General features: G+C 35.5%; 1 protein-coding gene across 1 annotated transcript in view; it reads left to right on the top strand.

Annotated features, from left to right (window-relative positions):
• BAZ2B (bromodomain adjacent to zinc finger domain 2B) overlaps positions 1 to 22,433 on the top strand; it is a 200,794-nt gene that overhangs the window by 49,092 nt on the left and 129,269 nt on the right. The window contains exon 2 of the mRNA XM_049773091.1: positions 12,462 to 12,608. Within this exon, the coding sequence (XP_049629048.1) occupies positions 12,462 to 12,608 (147 nt within the window). The remainder of the gene's footprint in view (positions 1 to 12,461; positions 12,609 to 22,433) is intronic.

Raw genomic sequence — 22,433 nt, 5'->3', positions numbered from 1 at the left:
CGTGCTCAGGGGTTACTCCTGGCTCTATGCTCAGAAATCGCTTCTGGCAGGCTCAGGGGACCATATGGGACACCGGGATTCGAACCACCGACATTCTGCATGAAAGGCAAACGCCTTACCTTTATGCTGTCTCTCCGGCCCCTATATTTGTTTCTTAATAATATATTAAAATCTTGCTATTTTAGTGATTCCTACAGTATTCTTTATATTTAATAAATTACTATACATATACCTCCCTCATTAATGACAGCTCTTTAGTATTCTTTATTGTTTTTGTTTTTGTTTTTCCGGCCACACCCATTTGATGCTCAGGGGTTACTCCTGGCTAAGGGCTCAGAAATTGCCCCTGGCTGGGGGGGGACCATATGGGACACCAGGAGATCGAACCGTGGTCTTTCCATGGCTAGTGCTTGCAAGGCAGACAGACACCTTACCTCTAGCACCACCTCCCCGGCCCCAGCTCTATAGTATTCTATTTACAATTTCTTATTGATGAAATATTAGGCTTTTAAAAATCTTGCCATACTGGTAAGATAAAATTTTTATATAAAAATATTATCTTTATGCCTAAAATGTTCTAATTGGGTAAATAAAAGACAGTATTTTTTTCAAGTTTTTTTCTTACTCTGGTCTTTTTCCTTCTTTTTTTGGCGGGGTGTTAGACAGATGTCTCTCTCCTGCACTTCCCTCCACTCTTTCCCTTTTCTCGATACCCTTCCTCACCCCTCTTTTTTTCCTTTTCTTTTTCATTCTTTCCTTTCCTCTCTCCCTTCTCTTCTCACTTCCTTCACAGGGCTGCATACATGCAAAAGAGCACACAGTCTGCCACTGACCTACATGTTAACCATTATTTCTTCCATAAGAATTGTACTGATTTCCTTGTAAGCACTGGTTTTATCCCTCAGTGAAATGGAGTTTTTATCTTACTTCATCAGGTATATAGTATATATGGATTGCCTACCTAAACTAACATGACTTGTATTTTTGTTCTGCTTTATTTTCCCAGGACATTATGTATAGTTTTCATCTGCTACCCAGAAATATCTTTTAAAATTTTGGTTAACTTTTTCTTATTTTTCTTAAACAATGCTTTAATTATTTTTGTTAATTCTGTTGGACCCTTTGTATTATAGAAGAAATAGTTAACCAGACACTTACATCCTTTTTCTATTGGTATATCCCTTTCACAGATTTCACAATATTTTATATTCATAAAATCTCCCTATAGTTGATCCACACTTATTAAATAGTGCTCAAATATTCCTTCTGCATATTTTCTCATATTTTAAAATAACCGTCTCCTTAGATATTTTATTGCAAAGTAATGCTTAATCCTGTGGATAGACAAGAATACTCCCTGAATAGATTATTTACTAAGTAGTATTAAAGTCAGTGCTTTACTGATGGATAATGTTCTCATCATGAAGTCTCCTGAGATATATAGATAAGACAAGAGTAAATCTTTAAAAGATTTAACAGAAATCTGTAATTTAGCATGATACACATTTGGAGGCATAACTAAGACCATTGAAAGAAGGATAAGAAAAAGGTAGAATGAAATTGTTAAAATACATTAACACACTATGGAGGTTTTTTTTATATAACTATCAGTGGAAAACAAACGTAAATTGTGGGATATTTGATTCAATATCATCATTTTTCAGATAAAAATTACTATTTGTGGTGACTTGTTCTAGATCACAGGGTTAGTGTACCTAATTGCCAGTCCATATTTGTTTGGTGATATAATTATTTAACTGCTTACAAGGATAGTTAAAATGTCAAGCAGCAAGGAAATTTTATGTATTCATATTTTAAAATTCAGTATGACTTAAAGTGACTTTCAGGAAATATAAGTAAATAAACAATAAAAAGAATTGCTTTTTTTTAAATAAACATCAGAGCAATTTTCCTTTCCATCTAAGAAATTGTTTATTGCTTGTTTTTTTTTATTTTGCCACCTAGTATCCTAAACTATTAATTTCTCAAATGTTCAATTGTTTAGAAATTATCTAAACAGTAGTTATGTGAAAACAATGGTCACAGGTGAGAGAAATAATATCTATAGGCATTATAGTACTTTACTTGCACACTGCCAAATCTCATTCAATCCGCAGCATTGCATATGCTAAGCATGATCAGGAATGAGGAGTGAGCACTGAAAGCAGCACCAGGAGTAAGTCCCGAGCATCTCTGGCTGTGGCACCTCCCACTAATTATTGAAAATCTTAGAAAAGAGTGAACTTATTGTTCTTAATGTTTATTCAATACCTGAAAAAAAGCAGTATAGTTACTATATACTGTTGTTGTTCCTAAGTATATTTTTTAACTTGTGATTATATTATAAAAGAAAAGTGCAAGTAAATTGAATCTGCTTTTTTTAATCTTTTACTTCCACAAATAACCTTTGTTGTTATTAGTGTATATAAAGACATCTATGAGGAAAACTTCCAGAATATGTGTATATGTATATTATATGTATTGGTACATAGAACATATGTTTATTTTTTTATCTGCCTTTTGAACCATCATTACACAACTTTCTTTTTGATGCTTGGGGAATTGAGCAGTAGGAACACAGGGCAGCTGATAGTGTTTACCTTTCTTTGCCAAATATCTTGCCCTTTCCTGTTTGCACCTGTTCAGTATTACACCTAGCAGCTGTCAGTGTTCATAAACTCTTTGGTTACACAAAAAGGAACATTTGATATGCATGAATTTAATCTATTATTATTAACAACTGATCATTGAATCTTTGAGGGATATATAATACCTCGAGGGAAGAAGTTGTTATTCTGATTTGTATCTGTTTTTAGAATAGTTAATGATAGGTAACAATTTAATAAAATATGGTAAAATTATAGATCTAGTATGAATGTCAGTTGCATATATCAAATATTTTAATTTTTAACAAATAGGAAAAAGTATAAAATGGATTCTAGAAGTATATGGTACAAAAGATAGGTTGAATGTGATTATTATTTATCGAAGGAGCTTTGAGTTAATATTTTGAATAACTTTTATAGTAGTAATACAGAATTACTACTTAAGAAAAATTTTTGTTTGATAGATATTTTAAATCATGATTTTTTTTTTTTTTGGTTTTGGGAGCCACACCCAGTGATGCTCAGGGGTTACTCCTGGCTATGCGCTCAAAAATCACTCCTGACGGGATCAAACCAAGTGTCCTGGATCAGCCATGTGCAAGGCAAATGCCCTACTGTTGCACTATCACTCTAGCCCCTAGAGCATAATTTCTTTCTTTGTTTGTTTGTTTGTTTGTTTGTTTTGGTTTTTGGGCCACACCCATTTGACACTAAGGGGTTACTCCTGGCTATGCACTCAGAAATTGCCCCTGGCTTGTGGGGACCATATGGGACGCCCCCGAGGGATCGAACCGTGGTCCGTCCTAGGCTAGCGCTTGCAAGGCAGACACCTTACCTCTAGCGCCACCTTCCCGGCCCCTAGATCATGATTTCTTAACTGTATCACTACTAACCCTGTTTAATGACATCCCTAGACTGTTCTCAATAGCACTTTCTCAAAGTGAACATGAAAAATATCTCAGAATGTCAGGTGTTTTCCTAGGGGATGAGTAAGGCATCATAAAGTTACTCCTGGTTAAGGGCTGTTGTTTTAGATAATAGAAAAAGATCTATAATGATGAATTTTTAAGGTAACTTATCATCACCTATACATTTTTCTTCCATTTTCCTTATCAAAAATGTATTTTTCACTGTAGTCTTACATATGAATTTTTAGTTCTGATCATAATCATCCCACCCCATCACTGTATTAACTAAGAATTTGAAATTTCACATTCGAAAATGTGTTTTTGCCGGCGAGGTGGCGCTAGAGGTAAGGTGTCTGCCTTGCAAGTGCTAGCCAAGGAAGGACCCCGGTTTGATCCCCCGGCGTCCCATATGGTCCCCCCAAGCCAGGGACAATTTCTGAGTACTTAGCCAGTTGTAACCCCTGAGCATCAAATGGGTGTGGCTGAAAAAGAAAAAGAAAAAGAAAAAGAAAAAGAAAATGTGCTTTTGTGAGTAGCCTTGAAATACCTACTAATTGATATTTTCTCAAGATTTGTTTCTGCTACTCGTGAGAATCAGGTTATTTGGTTAATTGATTTTGACCTATGGCTTCTGGACTGATTTTAGCAACAATGAATCAGTTGGTGGTGGTTTGAATCTGTAAAGAGTCAGAATGGGAGGCTACTAGGAGTTGAAGAACCAGATCTGGATGCTACTACCATAACTGAAATTGAGGCTTCGGTAGAGGTACTTTTTTTCCCTACCATTTTTATTGAGGCACTAGGATTTACAATACTGTTAAACATTTTGTGCACACTTTAAATATATTCTTTGGCTTGCTTGTTTGTTCGGGGCCACACCTGACAGAACTCAAGGCTTACTCCTGGGTCCTCACTCAGGGATTACTCTAGTTGGGGCTTAGGGGGCTCTATATGATAGATGGGGTTGAACCCAGGCACAATACTCACTCCACTATCACTCCATCCCTAAATATTTATTCCTAAAAAGCCTGAAAAATCAAAAATTTTTTGGTTTATTTTGGGTCACACTCGGCAGCACTCAGGGGTTACTCCTGGCTCCACACTCAGAAACCGCCCCTGGCAGGCTCGGGGGACCATCTGGGATGCTGGGATTCGAACCAATGACCTTCTGCACAAAAGGCAAATGCCTTACCTACATGCTATCTCTCCGGCCCCGAAAAATTAATTTCTACCAATATTTATGTCGTACTCCTGAAAACTAGTAATAACTAGTGATGGTAATTATATTTTTACTGGAAATCAATGTACTATTTAAGCTCAAAAACATTTTACCATTCTGGTAGTTATATGACTATAAGACTTTTGTTTCTAATTCTTTACACAGCTGTCCAAAATGATGTATTACCATACCAAGCATAACCTATAAATAAATATGATTCTGAAATATTTATATGAAATTAAAATCTAAAAATACCCAAAGTTTCTTTTTCTGCTACACATACACATGGATAATTATAAAAAACAGCTGTTCACTTATTAAAAATAAGATTTGATAGTTATTGAACTCTAGGTACTCAACACTTTAATTTTACTTCTGAGGAAATTGAAATTTTGCTGGTTTTGTATTTGGTTACGGGGTTATGTTCACTAAGCCCCAGATAGCTTCAGAGCACAGATAACAACTAGTACAGTATAATTTGCATTTTCATTTACTCAGGTCTGTCTGTACATGCTTAAACCCTAGTGCACACGTACCTTTATTCTTTTTTTTTTTTTTTTTTTTTTTTGAGTTTTTGGGCCATACCCTGCAGTGCTCCTATCTCTATGCTCAGATCAGAAATCACTCCTGGCAGGATCTGGTAACCATCTGGGATGCCGGGGATTGAACTCGAGTCCATTCCTGCATGCAAGGCAAATGCCCTAGTGCTGTGCTGTTATTTCGGTCCCTAACACACGTATCTTTTGAATGCTTAATAAGTTCATGTTTTCTGCCTCACTTTGCTATTTATTTGAAAGTAAGTGTACACTCTAAGCAAGTTAACATTCTAGCCCAGCTTTTTCTTGTTTTTAATAACTTACATAGCTATATAGTAATAAAATATTTTGAAAATTGAAATATTAACATTGGTATAATGCTATTAGTTTAAGCTACAGACTTAAATGAATTTCACCAGTTTTTCTGTAAATGTACTTTTTCTGTTTCACATGGAGGACCATCCTCATATTCCAGGTCACATTTTACTTTCCTGCTACTTTACTACTTTAGTTTTCAATTCCTCAGTCTCCCCACCCACACCTCCGCCCAGTGACCATGATAATTGAGAAACACCAGTGAATTATTTTGTGTATATGCTCCTTTAATTCACTGGAATAAAAGTTAGGTGCTACCATTGAAAGTTATAACAGTATTACAAATTGATCCTTATTGATCTAAATTTTGAAAATCCCATTTACCTTTGTGTTATAATAAACAATGAAGTAAATTTGTGTTTGCAGGTTGGCAGGCTAGGGTGGTGAGTGGGAAAATGGGACAGAAAACAGGAAGGATGGATATGTGTTTGAACATTTAATGCCTAAAACAACTGTATTTTAAACAACATGGTAAATTGCAGTGTTAAAATAAAAAATATCATGTAAATTCAGATGTTAGGGGGAAGAATATCAGAAAGATGATAAGCCTTTTATTTACTTTTTCAGAAACATTTTTGGGATATTTTTTGGGTCACAATTGGCTGTGCTTAAGGGTTATTCCTGGCTGTGCACTCAGAAATCATTCCTGGCAGTGGTTGGGATATCCTATGAGATGCTGGGAATCACAGCTGGATCAGCCACATACATAGCATGCACTCTATCTATTATTCTAAACTTCCTGCCCTGTGAAAGACATTTAAGCACATCAAATGATAATTATATTGACATGTTTTAGTACAGGTGATATATTTTCTCTACTGTAAAATTACTTTCCTATTTTAGTTTATTTATATATTATTTAACAGATTCTTTTGAGATCATGCACATGTCTTTTTTCCCCTCCCCTTTCATTTCCTCTTCCCCCTTCATATATTTTTTTTCATAATTTTTCACCTATTGTTACTAGCATTCCTTGGTAAAAAATATTTTGAAACCCTTATTATTTTCATTTATAATTCTTACCATTGCAATATGATAAGTAAGACACTGATTCCTTTGTGTTATTTTTCAAAAATGCAAAGCATTACATTCTTACCTTTAATTTTTATGTTGATGGAAAGAATTCCCTTGAGAGCTATGTTTATGCTTTAGCAGGGGAAGTAGTAAGCTAAATACATGAAATCAGCATTTTGCTTTAAAAGAACATTTTGAAAAGTTAATACTTGCATAAATTATATACATATTATTTATGTATTATAAAAAATAATTCAAGCATAAAGCAATCTATTCTTGTAACAGTAGAATGATAATTTTAATGAGAATGATTTATAAGTAAATATATGCATATGTATATGGCCAAATTTAACTTCAACTTAAGAAAAAATTATGAATTTAGGACTAATAAAAAAGAGAAGTTACTTGATGAACAAGGAATATACATTGCCACCCATGAGATCATTTTGGCTAAAGCATTAAGTTCCTTTTCACTTAAAGGAAGAAAAAGAACTAAGAATAAGAGAGGAAGCAGACAATGGAAAAAAACCACCACCACCAAATTCATACTACTGGTTCTGATTTCCTTCTTTCTTGTTTCCAGTTAAAAATAAGTTTTTCAATGTCTGGTACTTTTTTTACAGAATAGATTGTCAAAAGTAGAGTGCAGGATCCAAGTTCATGTATTACTTTTTTAAAAAAATATATTTTTATTTTAGATATATTTATTTAAGCACCATGATTACAAACATTTATAGCTGAGTTTGCGTACACTCCCCCTTCAGTGCAATGTCCCCATCTCACTCCTCCCCCAACCCCTGCCTTTCTTCGAGACAGGCATTCTATTTCAGTCACTACCTATCATGATAATTGTTGGTGTAGTTATTTCTCTAACTGCACTCACCACTCTTTGTGGTAAACTTCATATCATGCTTTGGTCCTTACAGCCCTCTTCTCTATTTTCTCTGGCTGTTATTACAATAAGTCTTTTATTTTTCTTAAATCCCACAGATGAGTGAGACTATTCTAAATCTATCTCTCTCCCTCTGACTTATTTCACTTAGCATAATAGTTTCCGTGCCCATCCATGGAGAGGAAAATTTCATGACTTTACTTTTCTTGACAGCTGCATAGTATTTCATTGTGTATATGTATCACCGTTTCTTTAGCCACTCATCTGTTGTTGGGCATCTGACTATTATAAAAAATGAATTGCAATGAACATGGGTGTGCAGAAGGCATTTTTGTTACATGTTTTTGTGCTCCTAGGGCATATCCTTAGGAGTGGTATTGCTAGATCACATGGGAGCTCAATTTCCAGGTTTTTTGAGGAATCTTTATATTGTTTTCCATAAAGGCTGGACTAGACAGCATTCCCACCAGCAGTGAATGAGAGTTTCTTTCTCTTCACATTTCCTCCAGCACTGATTTTTATTGTTCTTTGTAATGTGTGCCAGTCTCTGTGGCATGAAATGATACTTCATTGTTGTTTTGATTTGCATCTCCCTGATGATTAGTTAGATGGAGCATTTTTTCCTTTTTCATGTGCCTTTTGGATATTTGTGTATCTTCTTTGAGGAATTGTCTGTTCATTTCTTCTCCCCATTTTTCTTTTAATAAGGTTAGAAGTTTCCCCCCCCCCCTTTTTTTTTCTTTTAGGACCACACCCAGTGACACTCAGTGGTTACTCCTGGCTAAGCACTCAGAAATTGTTCCTAGCTTGGGGAACCATATGAGACACTGGAGAATTGAACCATGGTCCATCCTAGGTTAAAGAGATAAACTTAGAGTTAATTGCATATTTTTTCCCAAACGTAGGATTATTATTTTTGAGTTCTTATGTGACATGCATTCAGCAAAGTGCTTCTGTATATGTCAACAAGCTTATTTTACTATGGAATATAAAGGTATGTTTTTAGTTCTATTATTAAAAATACATTACATTATTTTTCTGTTTTTTTTTCTGGTCTTTTTTATTTGATGCAAACTTTCAAACTTTGCAATGTGTGAAGCATGTGCTCAAACTCTAAGGCAACTTCCTAGCTCTAAATAGTATACTTATATGCCAAGATCAGCACAATGGCTAAGGCACATCATGTTCCCATCTTGGGATTGATTTCAGGTACCAGTTTATCTTCTGATCATCTAGTACAGCCCAAGTGGCCCTGGGCATCACTGGGATGACCCAGATATTTTTTCCATTGTAGGATCTGAGCAGCATTACATTCGTGAGCCCTTGTGCTAAATTATTCTTGGCTGACTGAGAATTCCCTGTGGACTTCCTCCAAAAACCCAGCACCACTTGGGAGGCCCCACCACCATTTTTTTAAATGACACAATGAGGTTCTTCTCTAAACTCTAAACAAAAAATAGTGGGTTCATTTTTGTATTTAACAAACAGGAATTTTGTGTTTAAAATAGTAAATACATAAAAAGGTTGACCATGGGGCTTGCCATCACACAACCACTTTGTAAAACTTACTAGTGAAAATTTGGTGATCCATAAAACCTATCCTTTTAACATTAGTTCTTATAGCCATCAGTATCAACTATGCCTTTCTCTGATGAATGTTGATAAAGAGATAAAAGATTATGTGAGAATATGTATTTAACTCAATATAGTTATACTATCATCTATGGATGTGGTTGGCAGGAATGCCCGATATGTGAAAAGAAGATTTTTAATTGGAATCATGCACCTAACCCTTTTGTGCAGTTTATCAAAATGGCTTTGCAAGTGATGTTTTTTGTAAACTTGAGATTAGCTTTCTTAAATAAACCAATCGTGAGAAAAAATCATCTAAATAAACAGTTTTCATATTATTATTTATTCTTGCAATGTTACTTCACCACCATCAATGCAATAGTGTCAGAGACCCTTCACCACTGATCTTAAGATCCTTTATTTCTTCTTTCACCTGTTTGCCCTCCCAGCCCCCTAGTTACCACACTTCACTATTCTGTTGGCACTCTGGGTTTGTTTCCACTAGAAACTGTTATCTCCCTTCCTTTGCTACTTTATATTCCACATGTGAGCAAGCACATTCAGTAATTATCTTTTTCCTTCTGACTCACTTCACTTACCACAATACCCTCCAGTTTTATTCAGGTTGCATTGAACTGAATGATTTCATATTTTCTCATAATTTCATTATTCATACATCTGTTGTTGAGCACACAGGTAATTTTCAGACAGGGACTGTTATGAATAGTTCTGCAATTAACATATATCCTTGTGGATTAAGGTTTTAGTCTTCTTGAGGAAAATGTCTAAGTGGGGAATTGTTGGTTCCTGCAGAAGTTCTATACTTAAATTTTTAAGAGTCTACAGTTCTTTTTCCATCAGGCTGTACCCAGACAGCAGGCCTACCAACAGTGAATGAAAGTTCCTTTTTTTCACTACATACTCACCAAATGTGGTTGTTTCTGTTCTTTTGGATGTAGTCCATTTGTGTGAGATACCTGATTTCTTTTGTTCTGCACTTTTTATATCAGTGATGATATTTTTGATTAGTTGGCATTTAAACATTAATCTTAGCATTAATATTGCTCAGTTGCTAAAGAACCTGTCTAGTTTGTTTGAGGCCATTAGTTTTGTCCCTTGCACTACATTCTTTCTCTGCCTCAGCACCATGTGGTCTAATCACAATGTCCCTAAGCTTTTCCTTGCTAGGAGCCTCATTGACACCAGACCATGTGTCTCTCATGATTAATTAAATATATATGTGCGTAGTTAACTTCATTCTAGTGTTATTTGCAGTAACCAAGGTACTAATATTCCTGAACACCACTTAACCCAAGCAGCACACTTCCAGCCTAAGCATGAGCTTTCAGGCTGTACTTTGGATACAAACATAGCCAAAATTAACTTCTGCCTCCTCTCCACCCCACTGCCAGCTCTGCTGGATGAACCCTATAAAATAGTCATAGAAGTTAATCTATTATTATTTTAATTAGTCAGAATTTATAATTAAAAAAAAACTTTTCATTAAACTGAGTCCAGAGTGATAATGTGTCAGGTAGGACACTGACATAGGTAGAATACTTGCACAAGGTAGGATAACCTTGAACAAACTAACCTACATTTGATCCTGTCATGTCGTATGGTCTCCCAAGCCCCACCAATAGTTATACCTTAAGCACAGAGCCAGGAGTAAACCCTGAGACCCAGAAACAAACAAACAAATGAGATATATATTGATAATGTGATTGGCTATAGAATTTCATACTTTATGAACTTTCTTGTTCGTTAGTTTTTGGCTTTTTAGGTCACATAGTGGTGTTCAGGGCTTATTCCTAACTGACCTCAGAAATCACTGCTGGCAATACTCACGAGATCCTATGTGTAACACCATATGTGCTATATGTGAAGCAGGGTTGGTCACATGACATACAAAGCATGCACCTAACCCTTTTGTACAGAAGTCTTTATAGATTAAATGGTAAAAATTTCTTTGTGCCTTATTATACATTCATTTTTAATTAAATAGTATTTTTCCATTAATCGTATATTCCCTTTATTCTCTGTAGTTGTATATATATTTTTTAATTGTGCAAGAGCAAATGACCACCATCTAGCTTAGAATGTTTTCCTTTTTTATTGCTCTTTTTGGGGGAATCTTATTGTTTATTTGATCATAATTAAGATTAAACCTAGGGCTTCATAAATGCAAAGCATACTCTCAACCATTGACTTTAATCCCAAGCCTTGATTTTTTTTTTTTTTGTTTTGGTTTATTTGTTCAAATGGTTGGTTTGAGGGCCATACCCAGCAGTGTTCTTGTGTGGCTCCAGGTTCAGATTTCTCCTTCCAGTACTTGAAGGACCCTGCAGTGCTAGGAAATGACTTGGGATTTCTCCATGCAAAGTATGCACTCAGGATCATTTGTTCTACCACTGTGGCTTAACAAATGAGGTGTATTTTATTTTTAACAACAATATACAAATTATTGCATTAAACATAATGCCATAATATACTCAAAATAGCTAAGCAAATAAATATGTTTAAAAGTATTTTAGTCATTGTTAATGAGTCATACTAATTTTGAGATCATAGTTTAAACCTTACTCCAGTAAATCCTTTAAAAACGTCTTTGTCTGACTAAGAATGTGGGATTTCACTGTATTGGACATTAATGCATCAAATTTTTGGATATGTAAGCATATTACTATGTGTGTTTAGAGAACAGTATTGAGGTTCATTAAAATGTGTTGGTATTTTTCTGATTCATTAATATGTATTAATTGAATTAATGATCAAGTGATTTAGGAAGAATAAGTTGAAATACTAATTTTCCTGAGTTTGTGAAAACATACTTGCATGAAATTACTGTATTAAAAAAATACTCTGTGGGAAATAAGGAGAAATAATAGAATAGTAGAGCACTTGTATTGCAAGCATCCAACCTGAGTTCAATATTTAGCATGCCATATGGTCTCTGGAGCCCCTCTAGAATATTTATATTATGTAGTCACATACTTACATTATTTCACTTTACATTAATTTTATTCATAAATTAGCTGTTTATAAACCTGTTTTTAATTTTTACTTTTTGAAAGCGTAACGTATTTTGGGACTGGAGAGATAGTGTAGTGTGTAGGGTGCTTACTTCCACAAGGCCAACCCTGGTTCATTTCCCGGCACTCCATATGGTCCTCTGACCCACCACAAATGATTCCTGAGCTCAGAGCCAGAGTAATTCCTGAGTACTGCTGTGTGTGGCCTAGAAGTAAAAAGAAAAAAAGCATGGTGGTTTTTTAGATGATTCTTTTTTAACAATTCCAGTGTCAAATATGACATTTAACATTTTTCTTTCTCTATTAGATATGGAGTCTGGAGAAAGATTACCATCTTCAACAAACTCTTCTACACCACCAACTTCATCTGCTATACCTTCTGTGGCTTCATCAGTTTCAAAAGGCTGCCTTTCCACTGGAGCTGCTTCCCTTAGCTCTACAATCAACCCATGTGGTGAATACTCTATTGATTCTATTTTAAGCCATTTTCTTAATAATTTGCAGTTAGTATTTTATTTAATTCTAAATAAAAATATTATTGTTACTTTCAGAGACATGTTGAAAAATGTCTTGGTTAAACATTTGTTTTCTGTTTTCCTGGATTTTATCACACTGAGGGAGCATTGATTATTTGTTGCTTTTTTGAGGTTAGTTGTCTTTAAGAATTTTCTTTGAATTTATATTTATCTGACTATTTAAATGGATAAAATGGGTACCAGCAGAATCCTTGTAAACAATAGACTTTAAGAAGTAAAAAAAAAAATACAAAGGAGCCATTGGTGGTAAAATTAAGTACCAGTGCCATGAACACTTTGCCTAAATTTTGCTTCCAAAAATCTGAAGTGGTTTTGAGTAGTGAAATTTTCTACCAAAGTCCCAACTACTGATACAGAATATTTACTTAATGGAAAAGGTATTTTAAAATATGGAGCATGACATGTCTTTCTTTAAAAAATATAAGCTACTAAAACAAGAGCTTTTTTTAGAAGTGATGCCTCAATTTTGCTTATGCAGAAGGTATATTTTGTTGTTGGGAGTTCCACTCCCCAGAGCCCCTCAGTGATTACCTCTCAGCCACCAGAATCACACACTGTAGTGATGAGGAAGGGAGGTTATATGCACTCTGTGATCGACCTCAGCACCTAACACATGCAAGACATTTTACTCTACTACTTGAGATGCATCCCTCACCCTATTGAAGGTGAACAAGGTGAATAAAGAACTTTTCTTTGTCCATGAAGGTAGTAAAACACATTTCTTTGAGTTATTTCTTCCCTCACTCCTTCTCTCTCCTTCCCTCCATCCTTCTATTCCTCCCTCCATTTCTTTTTCCTCCTTACTACCTTATTTCTTTCCTTTCTACTTTCTTTCCTCCCTTCTTCTCCCCTCTGCATTTCTCTCTCATCTCTTTCCTTCTCCTTACCCACTCAGGAGGGATGGGTCTCTCACTATGTGGTACACAGGGTTTCCATGTGGTGTCAGGCATTGAAGTTGGTCACATTGCATGCTTGACTTATATTCTAACTTTTTGAGAGCTGCCCACCCATTGTTCTTTCTTTTTTTTATATTAAACATTATAAGGAAACTTTATGCCATTTGTTTGTTTGTTTTTGTTTTATTTGAGTCACACCCAGCAATGTTCAGGGGTTACTCCCGGATCTATGCTCAGAAATCGCTCCTGGCAGGCTTGAGGGACCACATGGGATACCTGCATTTGAACCACCATCCTTCTGCATGCAAGGCAAATGCCCTACCTACATGCTATCTCTCCGGCCCCATGTCTTATTTTTAACTTACATTATTTGTATATTTTATGTCATACAAATGATTTTTTCAAAATTAGTTTTAAATCGATGAAATGCATAGATATGGGGATTTTAACAACAGTATTACTTTTTAAATTATCATATATATTTCAATTTTATTTTTGTTTAATTCTTTTTATTATTTTGAATTAATAAAATGACAAAAATGAAGTGTTTTGGGACCAGGGAGATTGCTTGAATGGTAGAACATTTTTTAATCATGCCATAAGCCTTTAGTTTGATCCCTGACACCCCAATCCCATTATAAAATAATGGTTGTCAGGCAAGCAATAATACAGCAAGTAGAGCTTTTGCCTTGCATGTGATTGACCTGAATTGGATCCCTGGCAACCCCATATGGTCCCCTGCAGCCACCAGGCATAATCCTGAACACAGAGGCAGGGGTCAATTCTCAGCACTGTTAAATAAGCCCACTCCCCCTAACTAAACTGATGGATATTATTTTTTGTCAGAATAATTATCTGAAATTCTCTTAGTGATTACAAAATAACTAAAACATTACATTTAAAAAATGTGCCCTTTGTATACTCTTTGTACCCTGTATAATCTAAGTCATTTAACAACTTCATCCTTAATACTATTCATAGACTCTTCAGGAATAATGGTGCAGTGATTGGTGATTTACTTTATTACTTTGTTTAAGTGATGCATACTGTTGTACTTTCATAATTATTCTGTTTTTATAACTCCTCTTTTTTCCTTCTTTGTTATCTACACCTTTTGGCACATTGTAGTTTGCTATCTTATATTCTTTTGAATCAGTCTTTATTAGATTTCTAGAAAAGAATTATTTTAATGTCAGTAGTTCAAGAGCATTCTTGAGTACACAATTCTGAATGTTCCAGATGCTTTGCTATCACTTATTTATTACTTAGTTTTCTGAGTCAGGGACACACCAAATGCTTATAATTCTGTTTAGTCATATATCCTTTAATCTTGTATCACAAACATTATAAGTTCTATTCTTATTTGTTGGTAGTTGCAGAAGAGAATGGGATATATAGAAAGTGATTTTTTAAAATAACTGTCAACAGTGCTTTAAAGTGAAGACTTGTATTCCCTTCCAACATATAGTTTGATAGATAATGCTATTATTTTTGGCCTATTCAATGATAATTCATATCATTTTAAAATAAAATCACAGTAATTATGATCCTGACATTAATGGTCCTTAAAAAATTTATTTTTTTTTCTTATACAGAGACAGAAAATAGAACTTTCATTTCGAAAATGCCAAAACCTTAACAACTCTAATGACTTTGGCCATTCTGCTATTTAAAAAATCTATTTTAACTTGCCTTTCTTGTCCCTTTCATTAACTGTATGTCCATAAGCATTTCTCCATGTTATAAAATATGAAATTCAAACCTACTTTCAAAAGTAATATCTAATATCTTCGAAGTTATCTATTATCTTTGTATTAAAATTTTGTCAATATTTTAGGATTATACCTTCTTACAAATGACAGATAACTGCTGGCAGAGCACGCAAGACTCCAGATCAGTGATTTTTGACTTTGATATTTAAGGGAGATAATAGCATGGTCATTGTGTTGGTCGTGACTTACTAATGTCTCCCAAGTCCCAGAGGGCAATAGAGAGTGGGGGCTGGCAGGGGAGTTAGATTTTATACATGAAGTGGGTTTGTGTCCCAGATTAAGAACACTGTTTGAGAAATAAAACACCTTCATAGCATATAAAAGAAAGTTATCTTATCCATAAAGGATGCTCACTAAAAATACTATAGAAATTATTTGATTGAAGAGAGGAGTTAAAACTTTAAGTCTTGTAATATCTGGCAACAATGTAAGGAGGCAGCATAGTTAAATTAGAAAAACAAAGCTGCAATAAAAATTCATTAACTTAACCTGACTATTTGCATATATGGGTTTTGTTGTTCTTTTTTTTAGGGGGGATTGTTGTTCTTATTAGAAGAGTAGCATTTATTTTTCTCCTAATGTATGAGTTTTTAGAAAAGAATCCACCAGGTCAGGGAGATAGTATAACAGGAGTTCAGAGTTCAAACATAGGCATCAAATAATCCTTAACCCTCTACCTTCTTCTAAGCACTGCTTGGAAGATAAGTCCCAGCGACTTATCAGGCATAGCCACCCAAGCGTCATTCACTGAGTGTGGTCCAACAAATGAAACAAAAACAAAACAAATTTAACCTACTTCTAAAACATAACTTGAAATAGCTATAAATAAATATATCGACACAGTAGACAATAAATTGGAATATCAGTAAGTATAAAAGTTAGAGGTATTAAGGGCCAGAGCTATATAACACAGCCGTAGGGTGTTTGCCTTGCAGATGGCTGCCCAGGATGGACCTAGGTTTGATCCCCAGCTTCTCATCTGGTCCCCCCAAGCCAGGAGCGATTTCTGAGTGCATAGCCAGGAGTAACCCCTGAGCATCACCGGGTGTGGCCCAAAAATAAAAAAAATAAAGTTAAAGGTATCAGATGAAGAAAACCTCTATACTTTTAGAGGAATTTGATAAAATATACATTGAGGAAATCACAATATTATTAAGGCCTCATCTTAAGGCATGTGTCAGCTAAGGATGGGGTTAAATAAGAACAGAAAAATATGGCATATAGACACAAGAGTCCCTTTAGAGGTGATTCTTTTCATGCCATTATAGATCTAAGCATGGCAGATTTCTAGTTTTGTATTGGCCCATCTGAAGTGTGGTGCTTTTTACACACATGGCTGTAGGAGTTACATTATGCTGATCCACCTACAGCACTGGTTTTCAGAAAGGAGGGAGATCGCGGGGAAGGGAGAGTGCAAAAATTGCTGCCAGCTTATTTTGACTCGTTTTAAAAAGCTTTCACAGAAACCCCATCTGGAGATTTCCACATAGGTCTCTTTCATCAGAACTTCATAAGTGGTCATCTCAGCTTCAGGGAAGTATAAGAAAAATAGTTTTTAAGCAAACATGTTGCTGTCATGCAGAAAAAAGAGACTATTAGCAAGGAAGGAGGAGAGAATGGATAGGTAAGACCTGCTGTGGCTCAAAGGGTCAGAAACTCAAGGCAGAAACTATAGTCAGATTACTTCAGATTTTTTGAGTCATACTTTAGGAATGTAGGATATGGAATAACTAAAAACGGCCTTTAAAACAAAACTGAAAGACCCCAAACATATCTACTTTTTGAGAATTTAAATTATTTATTTCTTTATTAGTTTCATCTATAAAATAGGTATAATGACACCCATTTTGCAGCATTATAAGAATATAAGATAATGCTTGATATATAGTAGGTACCAGTTACATTGAAGTTATTATTTTTATTCATACTTCAAATTGGAGGAATATAAATTATCACACTTCTTTGAAAATTAGGACTCTAGCAGCATTTCAGTTTGGACAGGGGAAGCAGAACAGATTTTTGTAGTTACTTATTTTTGTCTGGGTAAGAAATTATCAATGTCCAGACTGAGGGATGGGTGATTATGGATGGAGACAGAAATAAAGTTCTAGATAGATTTAAGGAGTAGATTCTTTTGGTTCATAGTAATTAAACATGGGCATGGTTATATTTAGAGTTAAAGGATCTGCCTTGATTTGGGTAACTGGGTGGAGGGGTGATGTAATGGGAAATGTAAAGGACATGTAACTTTTAAAGGGTAAAAGGCCTGGTTGTCTTTTCATTTTTTCATATTGTGTTAAAATGAATAAGCATTCATATAATGTCTATATGTCTTTGCTGTTTGTTGATATTTAAAAAATGAGTTGTTTCTAACTTCAACTAATCAACTAACTTACTAATGAAAATATTATTATTAAGAGTATCAATGTGGACCCTAATAAATATAAACAGATATTTATGAAGTTGTCTTTGATTTTACAGTTGCACTAAATTATTTTCCTGAAAACCATGTATTAAAATTCCTGATGCATGGGACCAGAGAGATAGCAAAGCAGCAGGGCGTTTGCCTTGCACACAGCCAAACCAGGAAGGACAGTGGTTTGATTCCAGGTAGTTCCATTCCCGGCATCCCATATGGTCCCCCAAGCCTGCCAGGAGTGATTTCTCAGCACTGCCAGTATGACCCCCCCAAAAAAAACAAACAAAAATTCCTGATGCATTCATTAATTCTAGGATTTGTCAGACTTTTTAAAATCTATATAACATTGCTTCATTTAAGTACTTTTGTTGGCTACAGTTTTAAGTATATGAGGGGTGCTTAGACTCTAGTGCTCATAAGTAACTTCTGACAATGTTCAGGGCCCACATGCAGTACTTAGACTTGAATTGAATTGAGCTGCATATAAAGTAAGGCCATAAGCCCTGTACCATCTCCCACTCCCCAAGGTGCTTTCATTAAAGCTTTCAGGATTTTTATTTCATTGCTTCTTATAAGACTTAGGGATTTGGTACATATTTTTAATGGTTTTTTTTAAGTAAAATATATTTTATTTATTTATTTTATTTAAACACCTTGATTACATACATAATTGTATTTGGGTTTCAGTCATGTAAAGAACACCACCCATCACCAGGGCAACATTCCCATCACCAATGTCACAAATCTCCCTCCTCCCCACCCAACCCCCGCCTGTACTCTAGACAGGCTTTCTATTTTCCTCGTACATAGTTCAAAATGTAGTTATTTCTCTAACTAAACTCATCCCTATTTATGGTGAGCTTCATGAGGTGAGCTGTAACTTCCAGCCTGATCCACTTCTTTGAAGAATGTCATGGGTATCTTTAGGGGGATAGCATTAAATCTGTACAATGCTTTGAGGAGTATTGCCATTTTAATGATGTTAATCCTGCCAATCCATGAGCAGGGTATGTGTTTCCATTTTCGCGTGTCCTCTCTTATTTCTTGGAGCAGTTTTATAGTTTTCTTTCTATAGGTCCTTCACATTTTTAGTCAAGTTGATTCCAAGATATTTGAGTTTGTGTGGCACTATTGTGAATGGGGTTGTTTCCTTAATGCCCATTTCTTCCTTATTACTACAATTGGTGTATAGAAAGGCCATTGATTTTTGTGTGTTAATTTTGTAGCCTGCCACATTGCTATATGAGTCTATTGTTTCTAGAAGCTTTTTGGCAGTCTTTAGGGTTTTCTAAGTAGAGTATCATGTCATCTGCAAACAGCAAAAGCTTGACTTCTTTCTTTCCTATCTGGATTCCCTTTTTCTTGCCTAATCGGTATAGTGAGTACTTTCAGTGCTATGTTGAATAGGAGTGGTGAGAGAGGACAGCCTTGTCTTGTGCCAGAATTTAGAGGGAAGGCTCTTAGTCTTTCTTCATTGAGGATAATATTCGCCACTGGCTTGTGGTAGATGGCCTTAACTATATTGAGAAAGGTTCCTTTCATTTTCATCTTGCTGAGAGTTTTGATCAAGAATGGGTGTTGGACCTTATCAAATGCTTTCTCTGCATCTATTGATATGATTATGTGATTTTTATTTTTCTTGTTGTTGATGTTGTGTATTATGTTGATAGATTTACGGATGTTAAACCATCCTTGTATTTCTGGGATGAAACCTACCTACTTGATCATAGTGGATGATCTTCTTAATGAGGCATTGAATCCTATTTGCCAGGATTTTGTTGAGGATCTTTGCATCTGCATTCATCAGCGATATTGGTCTGTGATTTTCTTTTTTCGTAGCATCTCTGTCTGGTTTAGGTATCAAGGTGATGGTTGGCTTCATAAAAGCTATTTGGAAGTGTTCCCATTTTTTTCGATTTCAGGAAAGTCTTGCCAGGATTGGTAGTAGTTCCTCTTGGAAAGTTTGAAAGAATTGAGTAAATCCATCTGGGCCTGGGCTTTTGATTTTGGGCAAATATTTGGTTATCATTTTAATTTCATCAATGGTGATGATGGGGTGTTTAGATATGCTACATCCTCTTCATTCAACCATGGAAGACTATAAGAGTCCAAGAATTTATCCATTTCTTCCAGGTTCTCATTTTTAGTGGCATAGAGTTTCTCAGAGTAGTTTCTGATTACCCTTTGAATATCTGCCATATCAGTAGTGATCTCTCCTTTTTCATTCCTAATATGAGTTATCAAGTTTCTCTCTCTCTCTTTCTTTGTTAGGTTTGCCAGTGGTCTATCAATCTTGTTTATTTTTTCGAAAAACAAACTTCTGCTTTCGTCGATTTTCGGATTGTTTTTTGGGTTTCACTTCATTGATTTCTGCTCTCAGCTTTGTTATTTCCATCTGACTCCCTATTTTTGGGTCCTTTTGTTGAGCACTTTCTAATTCTATGAGCTGCATCATTAAGCTACTCAGGTAGGCCCCTTCTTCCTTCTTGATGTGTGCTTTCAGAGCTATAAATTTTCCTCTCAGTACTGCTTTTGCTGTGTCCCATAAGTTCTGATAGTTTGTGTCTTTATTATCATTTGTTTCCAGGAAAGTTTTTATTTCCTCTTTGATTTTATTGCGGACCCACTGGTTATTCAGTATGAGGCTGTTTAACTTCCAGATGTTAAAGTGTCTGTCTGTGTCCCTTTGGAATTCACATATAATTTCAGAGCATTGTGGTCAGCGAAGGTAGCCTGCAAAATTTCTATCTTCCTGATATTATGGAGGTATGTTTTATGTACCAGCACATAGTCTATCCTTGAGAATGTCCCATGTACATTAGAGAAGAATATGTATCCAGGTTTCTGGGGATAGTGTCCTATATATATCTACTAGGCCTCTTTCTTCCATTTCTCTTCTCAGGTCTAGTATATTCTTTTTGGGTTTCAGCCTGGTTGATGTATCCAGTGTTGGCAAAGCCATGTTGAGGTCCCCCACAATTATTGTGTTTTCATTGATATTATTTTTCAGATTTGCCAGCAATTGTATTAAAAATTTTGCTGGCCCCTCATTCGGTGCATATATGTTTAGGAGAGTTATTTCTTCCTGCTGTACATATTCCTTGATTAATACAAAATGTCCATCTTTTCCCTCACCACTTTCCTGAGTATGAAGTTTACATCCTCTGATATTAGTATGGCCACTCCAGCCTTTATATGGGTGTTGTTTACTTGGATAGTTTTCCTCCAGCCTTTTATTTTGATTCTATGTTTGTTCTGACTATTCAGGTACGTTTCTTGTAGGCAGCAGAAGGTTGGATTGAGTTTTTGATCCATTTAGCCACTCAGTGTCTCTTAACTTGTGCATTTAGTCCATTGACATTGAGAGAAAGAATTGTCCTAGGATTTAATGCCACCTTTATATTGAAATTTGATGTGTGTTTTGGTCAGTCTTGTCTTAAATTAGGTCTTTCAGTTTTTCTCTTAAGACTGGTTTTGAGACTGTAAAGTTTCTGAGCTGTTGTTTGTCTGTAAAACCATGTATTTTTCCATCAAACCTGAAAGTGAGTTTTGCTGGGTACAGTATTCTAGGTGAAGCGTTTATTTCATTGAGTTTTGGCACTATGTCCTACCACTGCTTTCTGGCCTTGAGTGTTTCTGGTGACAGGTCTGCTGTCAATCTCAAGGATGTTCCTTGAATGTAATTTCCCTTTTTGATCTTGCTGCTATCAGAATTCTGTCTCTATCTGTGGGATTCATCATTGTGACTAGGATGTCTCTTGGGGTGTTTTTCCTGGGGTCTCTTTTGGTTGGTACTCTTCGGGCATGTAGGATTTGATCGCATATATTCTTTAGCTCTGGAAGTTTCTCTTTAATTATGTTCTTGACCGGTGATTCTTCCTGGAAATTTTCTCCCTGGGTCTCTGGGACTCCAATGATTCTTAAGTTGTTTCTGTTGAGCTTATCATAGACTTCTATTTTCATCTGTTCCCATTCTTTGAGTAATTTTTCCATTGTATGTTCATTTGCTTTAAGTTTTTTTCCATTCTCTCCCACTGTATGGAGTTGTTATTTATCTCATCTTCCGCAGCACCAATTCTATTCTGAACTTCTATTAGCCTGTTGGAGAGCTCATCCATTTTGTCATTCAATTTGTTTACTGAGGTTTTCAGGCCTGTTATATGACCTGTTATTTCAGTTTGGAGTTTTGTGATTTCTGTCTTCATATTTTCTTGGTTCTTATTAGTGTTCTGTTCAACTCGATCCACGGTTTCTTTGAGTTCGTTGAGCATCTTCTATATTTTTTGTCTAAACTCCTTATCTGAGAGATTGATTAGTTGGTTAGCCGTTTTCTGGTCATCAGAGTTGTCATCTTCATTCTCTATGTCTGATGCTGTCCTGCGTTGTTTTCCCATTGTCACACTTGTATTGTGGGTTTTTCTATGTATTATGGTGGTATTCTTTGGCTAAATGATGTGCTTGGCCAGGCTTCTCTGGCTCTATCTTTTCTGGCTGGGTAGACTTGCCTCCAAGGAAGGGGAGCCCTCTGTGGATGAAGCCTTATGCAGGATCAAATCTTAGGCCCGAGCACTCAGCAGAGAAGATAGTCTGGGGAGAAATGCTGGGCTTCAGTGATCCAGCTCAATTCTTAGTGTTGCAGTGACATTCTTTCCTTAG

This window comes from Suncus etruscus, chromosome 5, assembly GCF_024139225.1.
Source record: "Suncus etruscus isolate mSunEtr1 chromosome 5, mSunEtr1.pri.cur, whole genome shotgun sequence".
Taxonomy (NCBI): domain Eukaryota; kingdom Metazoa; phylum Chordata; class Mammalia; order Eulipotyphla; family Soricidae; genus Suncus; species Suncus etruscus.
This window is presented reverse-complemented; position numbering and strand designations above follow the sequence as displayed.